General features: G+C 46.0%; 1 protein-coding gene across 1 annotated transcript in view; it reads right to left on the bottom strand.

Moving 5' to 3' along the window:
- Nucleotides 1–16,763, bottom strand: part of LOC132882561 (ATP-binding cassette sub-family C member 2-like) — a 153,401-nt gene that overhangs the window by 122,510 nt on the left and 14,128 nt on the right. The window contains exons 3-6 of the mRNA XM_060915655.1: nt 11,959–12,099; nt 11,741–11,863; nt 4,133–4,188; nt 1,166–1,400 (exon numbers count right to left, since the gene is read on the bottom strand). Coding sequence (XP_060771638.1) covers nt 1,166–1,400; nt 4,133–4,188; nt 11,741–11,863; nt 11,959–12,099 — 555 coding nt within the window. The remainder of the gene's footprint in view (nt 1–1,165; nt 1,401–4,132; nt 4,189–11,740; nt 11,864–11,958; nt 12,100–16,763) is intronic.

Raw genomic sequence — 16,763 nt, 5'->3', positions numbered from 1 at the left:
TGAACAACAATGGTGTGCATGGCAGGATTGCAAGGAGAAAGCCACTGCTCTCCAAAAAGAACATTGCTTCTCATCTGCAGTTTGCTAAAGATCACGTGGACAAGCCAGAAGGCTATTGGAAAAATGTTTCATGGACGGATGAGACCAAAATAGAACTTTTTGGTTTAAATGAGAAGCATTATGTTTGGAGAAAGGACAATGCTGCATTCCAGCATAAAAACCTTATCCCATCTGTGAAATATGGTGGTGGTAGTATCATGGTTTGGGCCTGTTTTGCTGCATCTGGGCCAGGACGGCTTCCCATCATTGATGGAACAATGAATTCTGAATTATACCAGCAAATTCTAAAGGAAAATGTCAGGACATCTGTCCATGAACTGAATCTCAAGAGAAGGTGGGTCATGCAGCAAGACAACGACCCTAAGCACACAAGTCATTCTACCAAAGAATGGTTAAAGAAGAATAAAGTTAATGTTTTGGAATGGCCAAGTCAAAGTCCTGACCTTAATCCAATCGGAATGTTGTGGAAGGACCTGAAGCGAGCAGTTCATGAGAGGAAACCCACCAACATCCGAAAGTTGAAGCTGTTCTGTATGGAGGAACAGGCTAAAATTCCTCCAAGCCGGTGTGTAGGACTGATCAACAGTTACCGCAAACGTTTAGTTGCAGTCATTGCTGCACAAGGGGGTCACACCAGATACTGAAAGCAAAGGTTCACATACTTTTGCCACTCACAGATACGTAATATTGGATCATTTTCCTCAATAAATAAATGACCAAGTATAATATTTTTGTCTCATTTGTTTAACTGGGTTCTCTTTATCTACTTTTAGGACTTGTGTGAAAATCTGATGTTGTTTTAGGTCATATTTATGTAGAAATATCGAAAATTCTAAAGGGTTCACAAACTTTCAAGCACCACTGTAGATTGAAAACAGGTTGTCAGTGGATTGGACTGCACCAGAGAATTGTGCTACTGCACATCATTTACACCTCACCTGGTGCAAATGAATACCTGCCATGGGTCCCGCATTCCCCAAGTTTCAATCTCTGAATAATATGACCCAAAATTCTATATTCTGACAACATAATATACCGCTTCTTCTTCTTCATTATTATTATTATTATTATTATTATTACCAACATTATGTGAGAGTTCCTTTACCATAATGAAGATATCCTGAATGACTTCCTTGGCCAGGTCATTCTGCTCATGATCAGGCTTCAGTGTAGATTTTTTCTTCTTGCTCTGTTTCTTCTGTAGTCTTTGCTGAGCTTTCCTTAGCTCTTCTTTCATGATCTCCTCAAACTTCCGGCTGATGTAGCTTGTGGTTTTCTTCTCGTTCAACTCCCACATGTCCTCCTGCACCAGTGGTCTTTTGTAGCCATTGATGACCATCCTTCAATGGAAAGATAATATGTATTCTGTCATGATATGTATGTTTCAGCAGGGTGGGCATTATTATGCAAAACATCCATGCATCCATAACTATTTATCCTGTGCAGGGTCGCGGGCAGGCTGGAGCCTATCCCAGCTGACTATGGGCAAGAGGCAGGGTACACCCTGGATAAGTCATCAGATCATCACAGGGCTGATGCATAGAGACAAACAACCATTCACATTCACACCTACAGTCAATTTAGAGACAAAAATTAGCCTAACATGCATGTCTTTGGACTGTGGGGGAAACCGGAGCACCCAGAGGAAACCCATGCAGACACAGGGAGAACATGCAAACTCCACACAGAAAGGCCCCTGTCGGCCACTGGGCTTGAACCCAGAACATTCTTGTTGTGAGGTGACAGTGCTAACCACTACACCACCATGCCACCCTTTTGCAAAATATGTATAAGACACTATGTGCTAGCTTGTATAATTTCATGTATTTCATTGCTAGTGACTAGGGCTGTCATGTCCAAGACAGGACTAGCTGAGACTGGGTGAAGACCAGGTCATAAGTCAAGATCAAATGAATCTGAGGCAGAATTTGAAACAAGAAATCATCAAATACTTTTCAAGCCTTTACTTGAAAATTGGCTTTATTTATATTACATCACAGGCATTTAGCAGATGCTCTTATCCAGAGCGACATATAACATACCCAGAGCACCCTGGGGAGCAGTTGGGGGTTAGGTGCCTTGCTCAATGGCACTTCAGCCATTCCTGCTGATCCAGGGAATCAAACCAGTGACCTTATGGTCCCAAAGCTGCTTCTCGACCCTTTAAGCCATGGCTACCCCTATTTGTGTATTTCACCAATGATTGGGCTGTTTTCTAGAACAAATAATTTCTTGCATGTGAAAAGAAAAGACAACATGATTATTCTAAGCCAAGACCATGTTTACAGAGACCAATGCCTAAGACAGAGACAAGTCCAAGCACAGATGGCAATAAATCCAGGATAAGTCCAAGGCAATCCAGAAAACGTCTCCCATCCAGACTACAGTCGGACAGCTGAACATTAAAATAAGCTTAAATTATTGCTCCTGTGAAAACCTTCTTATTCTGCTGTGAACAGTAAATTTATTAGGTATTCCTATAATATTAAAAGCATAGAGTGTGTAGCAGAAGAAGAAGAACTTTATTTATCACACGTACACTTGAGGGCGGCACGGTGGTGTAGTGGTTAGCGCTGTCGCCTCACAGCAAGAAGGTCCGAGTTCGAGCCCAGTGGCCGGCGAGTTTGCATGTTCTCCCCATGTTCATGTGGGTTTCCTCCGGGTGCTCCGGTTTCCCCCACAGTCCAAAGACATGCAGGTTAGGTTAACTGGTGACTCAAAATGACCGTAGGTGTGAATGTGAGTGTGAATGGTTGTCTGTGTCTATGTGTCAGCCCTGTGATGACCTGGCGACTTGTCCAGGGTGTACCCCGCCTTTCGCCCGTAGTCAGCTGGGATAGGCTCCAGCTTGCCTGTGACCCTGTAGAACAGGATAAAGCGGCTAGAGATAATGAGAGATGAGACATACACTTGAGAAATTCCTCTCTGCATTTAACCCACCCGAAGCAGTGAACACACACAAGAAATGAGCATTGAGCACACACACATAGCCAGAGCAGCAGGCAGCCATGCTAACAGCACCCAGGGAGCAGTTGGGAGTTAGGTGCCTCGCTCAAGGGCACCTCAGCCTAAGGCCGCCCCATGTTAACCTAACTGCATGTCTGAACTGAGGGAGAAACCCAAGCACCCGGAGGAAACCCACGCAGACATGGCGAGAACATGCAAACTCCTCTGGGCTCGAACCTTTTTGCTATGATGTGACGGTGCTAACCACTACACCACCATGCCACCCACACCATTGCTGTTTTGTCAATCCAGAAGTTACTTATCACTTATTACAAATGCAATCATGAAGCTTCAAGAACAAGCAGTCTTTGGACTGATTCTGAAGTTCAGTACAATGATTAGCTCCCAAAATGACAAGGATTACATTATTAGATGACACTGTTCTTTTAATTCAGAAAAAATCTCTTATTTTAATACAGTACTAATTGAATTACTCTCTCCATCCTTGTGGAGGCTTAATCCCTCCCTCCCCCACCAATTTTTCCCTAATTTAGTTGTGGCCAGTTCCCATCCTCCAGATCAATTTCCTCTATTACATAATAGCTACTGACCATGGAGGACGAAAGTCATCACGTCCTTCCTCTGAGGCACATGATGCCAGCTGACTGCATCTTTTCAAACTGCTGCTTATACAACATTAGGGGATGGAGTAAGACACACACAGGAAAGTGCTATCCACCCACTACCGCATGCATGAGCTTACAGACGCCCATACAGCTAGTGTCGCTGTAATTAACAGGGGAGACAGTGTATGCCACCCTTCCTTCCCTCCCTGAGAGTACAGGCTAATTTTGCTCTCTTGGGCTCCCAGGCACAGCTGGCTTTGGCATCATCAGGATTCGAACTAGCGATCTCTGTAAAGCTTCCTTTTTTTTTTTTTTTTTAAAGTAAACAGATTATGTATGAAAAAGAGACCAAAACAAACAAACAAACAAACAAACAAACAAACAAACAAACAACTGTGACTATCTGTGACCCAGGCCATGTGTCACTGTGTTGGGAAAGGCATACAGAGAGAGAAAAGGTGTTGTGTAAATAAAGCAGATTGAAAGAAAAAAAATCTTACCAATTAAACCAGTTGAAAGTGATTCTGCTAAGAAATGTAGCACCAGCTTCAGGGTTCTGTCGGTGTGAGAACCAAAATATAAATAAATCAATCATTAGCAAATATATACCGGTACAATTGTGGTCAGACGTTTACATACAGTGACATGAATGTCATCTTGAATGAATGTCATGGCAATATTTTGGCTTTCAGTAATTTCTTTGATTTTTTTTTTTTTCTGTGGCAGAATGTACAGCATACATCTTTAATTAAAAAAAACAACACTAGAAATTGGTGCACAAGTTTTAATTTTCTTTAGGTTTTCTGAAATCAACACAGGGTCAAAAATAAACATACAGAACACCTAATATTTGGGTAAAATGTCTCTTCACAAGATTCACCTTAACCAAACATTTTTGTTTACCATGAACAAGCTTCTGGCAGAATTCTGGCTGGATATTTCATGACTCTTCATGGTAGAATTAAATGAAATTAGTTTTTTTTCTTGGCATGGACTCAACTTATAAGCACGATCCATATTTTCAATAGGGTTGAAGTCAGGACTTGTTTTAAGCTTAATGTTAGCCTGCTTTATCCTCCACAACCAGCTCTGATGCGTGTTTGGGTTCATTGTCCTGATGTAACTCCCAAATCCCAAGTCATGTTCAAGTTTCTGATGGTTTATGCTGAAGAATTATGAGGTAGTCCTCCTTCCTCATTATTCCATCCACTTTGTGCAATGAACCAGTTCCACTGGCAGCAAAACAGCCCCAGAGCTTGATGATCCTACCACCACCACCAGCTGGTACAGTGTCCCTCTGTACATGGTGGTCATTGTGGCCAAACAACTCAATCTTTGTGTTATCTGACCATACAGCTATCCTCCAGAAGGCTTTTTCTTTGTCCGTGCGGTCAGCTCAAACTTTAGTTAAGCTTGAAAGTATCAATTTTGGAGCAGGGGGTTATTTCTTGGATAGCAGCCTCTTAGTCCATGGTAATCTGAACTGTAGACAGTGATCCATCAGCTTCCCGTTCATGGCAGGGCTGTGCCATGGTGGTTCCCAGGTTGTTCCTGACCATCCAAACCAATTTCCTTTCAGCTGAGGGTGACGGTTTGGGTTTTCTTGAAGCAAAGTGGCTTGGCAAAGTGTTTACACCTCACAGTAACTTGTATACAATTGTTTGAACTGATCTTGGAATTTGCAGTTGTTTAGAAATGGCTCCAAGAGACATTCTGGAGTTGTTTACATCTGTGATCCTCTTTCTCAGATCTGCACTGAGCTCCTTGGACTTTCCCATTTTACTGTGTGCTTGTCAATCTAATGAGTGCTGTAAACAAACCCTTTTTATGAAGGCACAGAGAAGCTACCAGCTGTAGTCAATCATGATCACAAACAGAAAGTTAAGAAACATGTCTGTGAAGATTCTCAGTCATCCAGGTCATAGTAAACTGTAGGTGGTAAAAGAGAGTAGAGCCCTGCACTCCCATGGGAGTCCCGCGGGACCCGACGCAAAGCAGTGCGGCGTGGGACAAATTTTGAAAGCTCATTGCAGGCGCGGGCGGGAGGGGGAGTGCACAATGCGGGAGCGGGCGGGAGAGGTGATAAGCTGCAGTCCCGCTAACTAAAAACATGTTTAAAATAAAATTTATAAATTATTAATTTATGTCGTGGGCGGCACGGTGGTGTAGTGGTTAGCGCTGTCGCCTCACAGCAAGAAGGTCCTGGGTTCGAGCCCCGGGGCCGGCGAGGGCCTTTCTGTGCGGAGTTTGCATGTTCTCCCCGTGTCCGCGTGGGTTTCCTCCGGGTGCTCCGGTTTCCCCCACAGTCCAAAGACATGCAGGTTAGGTTAACTGGTGACTCTAAATTGACCGTAGGTGTGAATGTGAGTGTGAATGGTTGTCTGTGTCTATGTGTCAGCCCTGTGATGACCTGGCGACTTGTCCAGGGTGTACCCCGCCTTTCGCCCGTAGTCAGCTGGGATAGGCTCCAGCTTGCCTGCGACCCTGTAGAAGGATAAAGCGGCTAGAGATAATGAATGAATGAATTAATTAATTTATGTCTATCATATATAATTTGTGCTGGATATTTTATTTATTTATTTATGGCGGACGGAATGTCTCGATGTTTAAATATCTCAGTTGTTTGACGGTGTATCGCACAGATTGTTCAATTTAAAGCGAGAAATAGACAGTGTATAATCTGAGGAGCTGGTTGTGGTTGCACAACACTTCATATGAAAGGAGAATGAAATCACGGTTGGAATCATAACGCCACAGACTCGGAAGTGGGAGTGTGAGTGCGCAAAGTGAGAGCTGTCAATCAAAGCGAGAGCTGTCAATGAGCGCATGCAGCGCTCAACTTGGAATGTGTCAGCAGAATGTCAGAGTCTAAACAATAAACTTACAATAAACCTAACAATGCCACCTATAAATACACAACATGTAGATCTACATAACGTCATCTGTGCCATCTCACAGCAGTTTGCTTAGCTATTTTTAATCAGGGCAAATAGCCTTATAGCCAAAACTAGTATATGATGCTTTAATTTATGGAGATGACTTTTGTTTACACGTGATTTCCAAATGAGGGGTATTGCAATTTTATATTAATCTAAATGAATATCTACACCAAGTTGCAAGCATCAGGGGAAGATTATGGATGCACCAAATTTGGCTTAACGGTCATTTAATGGTGAAATGCCATTTGCACTGTCAGCCAACTTCGGGTTGTTTCTCTGAATTCCGACAATAAACGAGACCTTCTGAACACATCTGAAAACATCGTGGTTTGAACTGTGTTGGTTCAAATCAACTTGGTTCAGACCAAGTTGGTACTACAGCTTTGGGAAACAGTCGTTTTTTGGATGTTAGTTAGTTCAAACTTGCATCGTACCATATTGGTTTAATGCTAACTTGGTTGGTTGTTTGGGAAACGCACCCCTGAACGTGAGCTGTAGATATTTATGCTCAAATCCACTCAAAGTAGGGGGCGGGGCACCATCACACTGTGTCTTTAAATTATATTAATTTCTTATAGGCCTACTTGTATTTCCTAGAATGTAAATGTGAGGAGTGACATAAGCTATGTGCAATGTACAATATTCTTAATATCCACTATAGATTTTGGTAGGTGTGTTGGGTATCTCTGTAAAGCCTCAGCTGCGCATGCTGCCTGGCAACGCGCACCCTCACTACGTGCGCTAGGTGAAGGATCGGTCAGTGGAGAGCTCAGCTAAGCTCAGCATGTTTAATTCCCCAAGCCAATGACAAGAACTTTCGTGAGAAATAACGTGAATGTCTGCATCATGCGGGATTTGCAGGTGGGAGTGGGACAAAATATGACAGGCGCGGGACTAAAAATCATAATTCTTTGTGGGAGCGGGCGGGAGCGGGACTGCAAAATGCGGAAGCGGGCAGGAGCGGGACTGAAAATTCTGTCCCGCGCAGACCTCTAAAAGAGAGCAACTGGACTTGCTTGAAGATTCTTGAAGATGTTTCACCTCTCATCTGAAAGGCTTCTTCAGTTCTGTCTGACTAATAGGGAATATCAGGTATTTATCCTCTATGGATGAAAAGCAATCCTAAGGTGTCGTTGAGTCATCCTGTTGGTGTGGGTCACTGGGGGCTGGGTGTGAACAACCTCGAGAGTCATTGGGGTGATCAATGGATTGCTGGTTCTCTCTGTCCTCCTGTGAGTCACTGAAAACTGCTGGGTTTTGGTGTGCATTCAGTTGTCTGGGAAGTGTGCCAAGGATTGCACTGTAGGTGGCTGATAAATGATGTCTTAGATCCCCACCTCTGTTCAGTGATGGCCGTTCCAAGTTGACAAAAATGGCTTCTTCAACTGTAGAGGGTAGCAGGAAAAGAGAAGGAGCAGAATCACATCAAGAAAGCACTTCAGAACTGCGGGTATCCCAACTGGGCTTTCTTCAAAAGCAGAAAAAGGAATATAATGGACAAGGAGGACAACAGGAAGAAATGCAAGAACATTGTCATTCCCTACATTTCTGGTCTATCTGAGAAACTCAGGAGGATCTTCTACAAATACAACATTCCGGTACGTTTCAGACCCAGTAACACCCTGAAGCAGAAACTGGTCCACCCTAAGGACAGAATAGCCAGACACAAACAGGACAACATAGTGTATGCAATTCAGTGCAGTGAGGAATGCACAGTCTCGTATATTGGGGAAACAAAACAACCGCTTCACAGGCGCATGGCTCAACACAGGAGAGCCAGTTCCTCAGGTCAGGACTCTGCTGTCTATCTTTGTCTTAACAACAAAGGACACTCATTTCAGGATTGCAATGTACACATTTTAGCCAGAGAGGATCGTTGGTATGAGCGAGGAGTTAAAGAAGCCATTTTTGTCAACTTGGAACGGCCATCACTGAACAGAGGTGGGGGTCTAAGACATCATTCATCAGCCACCTACAATGCAGTCCTTGGCACACTTCCATGACAACTGAATGCACACCAAAACCTAGCTGTTTTCAGTCACTACGTTTACATGCACATAGAGCGAATCGAATTTCTGCCATTGCTCGACTGAAATCAAAGTTCAAAATGCCATGTATACACCTTAATTTGGCTGAAATTGAACCGAACTTGATTTCTCGGAATCGAGCTACACGACCTAGTTTATGCGATTTCTGCCGAGCTACTTTGTGCATGTATACCCTATCGAGCTAGTTGTCGAGCTACTTTCGGAAGTGACGAGTGACGAGACCACAAGCGGGAAACACAACAGCCTCGGTCGGCATGACAACAGTAGCAGCGAGCAGCAGAAGAGGTCAGGAGGAACAAACGGAGAAGAGAAAATGGCGATGTAGAGCTCTCTGAAGTGTGGGTGGAGCACAGAGGACGGCAGGACAAAGCTTCTGATACTAATAGGCTTTTTATTGTCAGACTTTTCAGTTTAACAGCCTACTTTTATTCTTGAGAGAAAAACACACACACACGCGCACGCGCGCGCGCTGTGTTCTAGTCCCGGGATGAGCTGTCCCCTCTGCTCTCCCTCTGCCTCCTTAAATAGGGCGCGGTTACTGGGAAGACACACAAAACACAGGTTAATTACCATCAGGTGAAGTGATTCTGCCACTCACCTTCCCTGGCTCCGCCCTCCTGTCACAGACCGGCGCTTGACCACCCCCCCACTGCCACAGGCAAGCAGAAACGTGCACTTCTGGAGCAATGAGGAGACAGAGTTCATGCTCATTCAGCTTAAGGAGTTGAATATATTAAAATTCATGGACGGGAGAAAAACGCGCAATGGAGAACACGGAACTGATAACTTTGTTTACACTCTTGAATAGCTCTTCTTCATGACGACAACCGGAAGTGTACCAACACGATGGGGCGTGTTGCGCCACCTGTGGCTCTGGTGCACAATGCACCTCACACAATAGCCCAATTTCAGTTGTGTGCATGTACGATTGGATTTCTCTGGCACCCTGCTGGGACCTTCAGCTCGATTACCGACAGCAGCTCGATTTGGATGTGCATGTAAACGTAGTCATTGACTCACAGGAGGACAGAGAGAACCAGCAATCCATTGATCACCCCAATGACTCTCGAGGTTGTTCACACCCAGCCCCCAGTGACCCACACCAAGAGGATGACTCAACGACGCCTTAGGATTGCTTTTCATCCATAGAGGATAAATACCTGATACTCCCTATTAGTCAGACAGAACTGAAGAAGCCTTTTGGATGAGAGGTGAAACGTCTTCAAGGATCTTCAAGCAAGTCCAGTTGCTCTCTTTTACCACCCAAAGTTAAGAAACCTCGGCCTTGGCAAGATAAGATACATTTTGGAAGTTTCAGCACCTCTGAATTAAGAATCTAAGTGAGTGTATGTAAAATTTTGACCCTGTATGTATAATTTTGACCCTGTGTTGATTTCAGAAAACCCAAAGAAAATTAAAACTTGTGCACAAAATTCTAGTGTTTTATTTTTTTAAATTAAAGCTATATGCTGTACATTCTGCCACAGAAAAAGAACAGTTCAAAGAGATTACTGAAAGGCCAAATATTGCCATGACATTCATATCCAAGATGACATTCATGTCACTGTATGTAAATTGTTGTTTTACTGTGACACAAACAATAAGTCAGATGAAAAAAGAAACCTGACGTGTGATTTATATATATATATATATATATATATATATATATATATATATATATATATATATATATATATAATTTAAAAAAAGTCAGTACTTTGCTACAATTACAACTGCAAGTCTCTTGGGGTATGTCTCTATTAGCTTAGCACATCTAGGCACTGGGATTTTTGCTGATTGCTCAAGGCAAAACTGTTCCAACTCCTTCAAGTTAGATGGGTTGTGTTGCTGTCCGGCAATCTTCAAGTTATGCCACAGATAATTGGATTGAGGTCTGGGCTTTGATTAGGCCATTCCAAGACATTTAAATGTTTCCCTTTCAACCACTCCAGTGTAGCTTTAGCAGTATGTTTAAGGTCATTGTCCTGCTGGAACATGAACCTTCATCCCAGTCTCAAACCTCTGGCTGACTCAAACAGGTTTTCCTCCAAAATTGCCCTTTATTTAGTGCCATCCATCTTTCCTTCAGTCCTGACCAGCTTTCCTATCCCTGCAGATGAAAAACATCCCTGCAGCATGATGCTACCACCACCATGCTTCACTGTAGGAATGGTGTTCTCAGGGTGTTGGGATTGTGCCACATATGCCATTTCCCATGATGGCCAAAAAGTTCAATTTTTGTCTCATTTGACCAGAGAATCTTCTTCCATGTGTTTGGGGAGTCTGCCACATGCTGTTGGGCAAACTCCAAACATGTTTTCTTAAGCAATGACTTTTTTCTGGCCACTCTTCCATAAAGCCCCACTCTGTGGAATGTATGGCTTAAAGTGGTCCGATGGACAGATACTCCCATCTCCGCAGTGGATTTTTGCAGCTCCTTCATTGTTATCTTTGGTGTCTTTTTTGCATCTCTGATTAATGCCCTCCTTGCCTGGTCTGTAAGTTTTGGTGGGCAGCCGTCTCTTGTCAGGTTTGTAGTGGTGTCATATTCTTTCCATTTTGCGCTAATGGATTTAATGGGATGTTCAAAGTTTGGGATTTTTTTTATAACCCAACCCTGATCCATACTTCTCCACAACTTTGTCTCTGACCTGTTTGAAGGCTCCTTGGTGTTCATGTTGCTTGCTTAGTAGTGTTGCAGAGTCAGGGTCCTTCCAGAACAGGCTGATTTATACAGACATCATGTGACCAATCATGTGACATTGACTGCATACAGGTGGATCTTAATCAACTAATTATGTGACTTATGAAGTGAATTGGTTGGACCAGCTCTTATTTAGGGGTTTCATACGAAAGGGGGTGAATACCTATGCACACTCCAGATTTCTGTTTTTTCATCTTAATTATTGTTTGTGTCAGAATTAAAAAAAAGTGCACCTTTAAAGTTGTAAGCATGTTGTGTAAATCAAATGGTAAAAAAAAAAAAAAAAATCCATTTTAATTCCATCTTGTCATGCGACAAAACAGGACAAACACCAAGGGGGATGAATAATTTTGCAAGACACTGTATATAGATACACTGTGTATAAAAGTTTATACCGATACAAAAAGCAATATCTACCTTTTTTACCACTTCTTTAAGGTCAGGTGGAACATCAGCAATGGCTGATAAAACCAAAGCAACCAGCTGAAGTGCACAAGTTATGTAGAAAAGACAGAACCTGGGAAGATCAGCTATGTTCCCCTGAAAGGAAAAACACAAAAATGATTTATAACCACAAAAAACCCCCACAAAAATAGTCTTTGCCTTGAACAAGCACTGATGCTCTGTAACAGTACCTGTTTTAATGCATCTCTTAGAAGGGTCTGGAAAGGAAAGATATCACAGATGACTAACAGCAGCCAGAACAGAAAGAGGCTTGCAGAGTCGACAGCCCTCTCCTTGCTTCGAACAGCTTCCTGGATAAGCATCACCAAAACCTATAAATCGAAGATTTGCATGATGAGCAAAGTGGCTATGCACTTCCTGGTTCCTGAGTTGTTTGCGCCGAGTCCTTTTTTTCCCGCGAGTGTTGGTGTTAATTTACTAATCTTTTTAAACTTTTTTTTTACAAATAATTTTCCAGTATCCTCTTCATTTTTATTGTACTGTCACTTTCCTTTTTGTACTTTCCACTTTCGCTTTCCTTTTTCCATCTTTTTTTCTCTCTCTTTTTTCGGAAGAACACCGAGACCGGAAGCTTTCTTTTTTTTTCTCTCCTCCTGTGTAAAGACCACAAGTGAAGGCCATGCACATCAGATCTGCTTTAATATAAACAGATCGTCGATTAAGGGTACGCGAATCTTTTCAACATGGCACACCTTCAGCCTGTTCAGTGTGCTGAGTGCAGGATGTTTAATCATTCTTCCTCCGTCGCTAGCGATAGCTTTATTAACTTTTGTGGCAGTTCGTAGGAGTGGGAGGAGCACAGAAAGACGGCAGGCCAGAATTAAGTTCAAAACTCTATTTTCAGCTTTTCAGCTTGAACACTCTCCCAGCCATACACGCACGCACGCACACACACTAGTCTTCTGGTTGGGGAGAGAGCTCCCCTCTGCTCTCGCTCTCTCCTTAAATAGGGCGCGGTCACTGGGGAAGACACATAAAACACACGTTAATAGACCTCAGGTGCAGTGATTCTGCCACTTACCTTCCCTGACTCCACCCTCCGGTCACAGACTGATGCTTGACCACGCCCCCGCTGCCACATACCCCCATCGGCCTGCAGCCGACTCCCCCCCCCCCCGACGGGAGAGAAAGTCCGCCACGACCATCTGCGCCCCCGGCCTGTGGATCACTTTGAACGTAAAGGGTTGGAGTGCCAGATACCAACGGGTGATCCGCGCATTGGCATCCTTCATGTGGTGGAGCCACTGGAGGGGCGCGTGGTCTGAACAGAGGGTGAAATGGCGTCCCAGCAGGTAGTAGCGGAGGACAAGGACCGCCCACTTGACCGCCAGGCACTCTTTCTCGATGGTGCTGTAGCGCCCCTCCCATACCGACAGCTTCCTGCTGATGTACAGTACTGGACGGTGCTCCCCCTCCACCTCCTGGGACAAAATGGCCCCCAGCCCCCTGTCCGACACATCTGTCTAACAAAGGGGAGAGAAAAGTCAGGGGAGTGTAACAGTGGCCCCCCACACAGTGCAGCCTTCACCTCAGAGAAAGCCCGCTGGCATTGCTCCGTCCACTGGACCGGATCTGGTGCCCCCTTTTTAGTGACAGCAGTCAGCGGGCTGGTGACGTCCAAATAATTAGATATAAACCTACGATAGTAACCAGCCAGCCCCAGGAACTGTCTCACCCCCTTTTTGGTCTTGGGCCTTGGGCAGGCCACAATTGCTGCTGTCTTGTTAATTTGGGGACGCACCTGACCGTTGCCCAAGTGGAAGCCCAGATACCGAACTTCCACCTGCCCAATCCCACACTTCTTCGGGTTGGCTGTGAGACACGCTTGCCTCAGTGACCTAAGGATGGCCCTCAGGTGTTGCAGGTGCCGCGGCCAGTCATTACTGTAAATAATGATATCATCGAGGTACGCGGCCGCATAGGTGGCGTGGTGGCGGAGGACCCTATCCATCAGCCGCTGAAATGTAGCGGGCACCCCAAACAGCCCAAAAGGAAGTGTGACAAACTGGTGTAAGCCAAATGATGTGGAAAAGGCCATTTTTTCTCGGGATAATGGAGTCAAGGGGATCTGCCAATAACCCTTTGTCAAATCCAGTGTCGAGTAAAAGTGAGCTGTGCCTAGTCGATCGAGCAACTCATCAATATGAGGCATTGGGTACGCGTTGAATTTAGACACTGCATTGACTTTTCTATAGTCTACACAAAACCGGACCGACCCGTCGGCCTTGGGTACCAAGACCACCGGGCTGCTCCAGTCACTGTGGGACTCCTCGACGATGCCCATTTCGAGCATGGCCTCGAGCTCTTCCCAAACCACTTTTTTCTTGTGTTTGGGTAGCCTGTAAGGGTGGCTGTGCACTACCACCCCCGGGGCGTCTCAATGTGGTGCTCTATGAGGTCGGTGTGGCCGGGCAGGGGCGAGAACACGTCTGAAAACTCGGTCTGCAACTGGGCAACCTCTGCGAGTTGGGTTGGGGAGAGGTGGTCTCCACAGGGGACCGGAGAGGTATGCGATGCCAATGCTCCTTTTTGAACCTCCGGCCCCAGCTCCGCCTTCTCCGGAACCACCGACACCAACACCACAGGGGCCTCCTCGTTCCAGAGTTTGAGCAGATTGAGGTGGTAAATCTGTAGTGCCCTACCCCTGTCCATTCGCCTCACCTCGTAGTCGACGTCCCCAACTCGCCGTATGACCTCAAAGGGTCCTTGCCACTTGGCGATCAATATGGAGCTCGATGTGGGCAACAGTACGAGTACTTTATCTCCTGGTGCAAACTCCCTAAGGTGTGTACCCCTGTCGTACAGGTGGGTTTGCCGTTCTTGGGCCTGCCGCAAATTCTCCTGGGTTAGGTGTGTGAGTGTGTGGAGTTTTGCGCGCAGGTCAATAACGTATTGAATTTCATTTTTACTTGGTGAAGGTCTCTCCTCCCAATTTTCTTGCAGCCCATCTAGAATGCCGTGCGGCTTATGCCCATATAACAATTCGAATGGGGAGAACCCTGTGGAGGCTTGGGGGACCTCTCGCACTGCAAATAACAAGGGTTTGAGCCATTTATCCCAATTATGTGCGTCCTCACTTATGAATTTTTTAATTATATTTTTGAGGGTGCGATTGAACCGTTTGACTAAACTGTCCATTTGTGGGTGATAAACGCTGGTGCGGATCGGCTTAATTCCTAATAACCCATACAGTTCGTTCAGTGCACATGACAAACGAGGTGCCTTGGTCAGTCAGAATCTCTTTCGGGATTCCAACTCGGGAGATGACGCGGAAGAGCACTTCCACAATACTGCGTGCTGAGATATTGCGAAGAGTCACTGCTTCCGGGTATCACGTTGCATAGTCCGCCAGAACTAAAATAAAGCAGTACCCTCGTGTTGACTGATCTAATGGCCCAATGAGGTCCATCCCAATTCTTTCGAATGGGGTCTCAATTAATGGGAGAGGGTGCAAAGGCGCTTTTGGAATGGCCGCTGGATTTACTAACTGGCATTCGCGGCACGCCGTACACCACCTACGGACATAGCCGCGAATCCCTGGCCAATAGAACCGGGCCATTATTCAGGCTAGTGCCTTATCCTGCCCTAAGTTTCCAGCCATGGGATTAAAGTGAGCCACCTGGAATACCAATTCCCGGCGGCTCTTTGGAATCAAAAGCTGCGTGACTTGCTCTTTATTCTGAGTGTCCTGCATCACTCAGTATAATCTATCCTTCATAATAGAAAAATAGGGGAAGGATGGGGTGGCGTTTGGCTGGAGCATTTGACCATTGATTACTCTCACTTGGCCAAACACATGCCGCAGAGTCTCATCTCGTGACTGCTCTAATGGAAAATCCACGAGGGATTCCCCTAGAGAGGGAGGAGGAGCCTGCTGTTCCTCACTCTGATGTGGAGATGAGGTAGACGGCTCTGTGACAGCTGCTCCCGCCAATGCGACACCGGGACCTCCCCCTGCTGAACTACGGCAGGACCCACTCTTCACTAAATGGCTCATTAACTCCCCGAATCCCGGCCAATCAGTCCCCAAAATTATCGAGTGGGTAAGGCGAGGATTAACCGCCACCTTTACTCCAAATTTTTCCCCTCGGAAAAGAATGTGGACCGACACTAAAGGGTAGCTGTGAACATCCCCATGCATACACAACACCTTCACCAATTGTGCTCCCCCCAATGCCTCGTCTTGCACCAGGCTTTGGTGAATTGAGGTCTGATTACAGCCAGAGTCCACCAAAGCCTGATATATATCCCTTTGGATCCTCACCAGTAAGCGATACGCTCTGGCCCGATCGAGGGTGGCTCCTGGCGCGTCGGGGATCCGAACCACCGTGCCCACTTCCATTGCCGAACACTGTTGTTGGAGGTGTCCTGGCTCCCCGCAGCGCCAGCAAACCGGCCTGGGCTTCCTCTCTGCACCGGCGCTCTAGGGCTAACTCACCTGAAGGGGGGAAGAGATAGACACAGAAGGGAAAAACGGGAGGGCACTGCGGGTGCGACGGGCTGGCTGGGGTGGGGCCAGCCCCCATCTCCGCAGTGGGGGAACGGGGCGAGGACGAGACACAGGAGGAGAGGGAGAGAGAGGAGAGGGAAGAAGAGGATGTCCGCTGTCCTGCCGTTGGAACAGCCGCCAAATGGTTCTCCGCCAATTCAATGGCCTGATCCAGCAACGCCGGGTGGTGGCACTGGACCCACTCCATGGTCCCCTCTGGTAGGTGGGCGATGAACTGCTCCAGTACCACCTGATTGATGATTCCCTCGGCATCGTGGTTGTCAGCCCTCAACCACCACCAGCAGGCATCCTGGAGCTGCTGGCCAAACACGAATGGCCGGCCAACTTCCTCCAGGCGCAGAGCGCGGAATCGCTGTCGCTGCTGTTCGGGGGTGCACCCCACCCACTGGAGGACGGCCTGGCGAAGGTCCGCATAGACCAGCCAGCAGTCGGCAGGGAGCTGTAGCGCGGCCAGCTGCACCTCGC

The sequence above is a fragment of the Neoarius graeffei genome, chromosome 3 (assembly GCF_027579695.1).
Source record: "Neoarius graeffei isolate fNeoGra1 chromosome 3, fNeoGra1.pri, whole genome shotgun sequence".
In the NCBI taxonomy this organism is placed as follows: Eukaryota; Metazoa; Chordata; class Actinopteri; order Siluriformes; family Ariidae; genus Neoarius; species Neoarius graeffei.
This window is presented reverse-complemented; position numbering and strand designations above follow the sequence as displayed.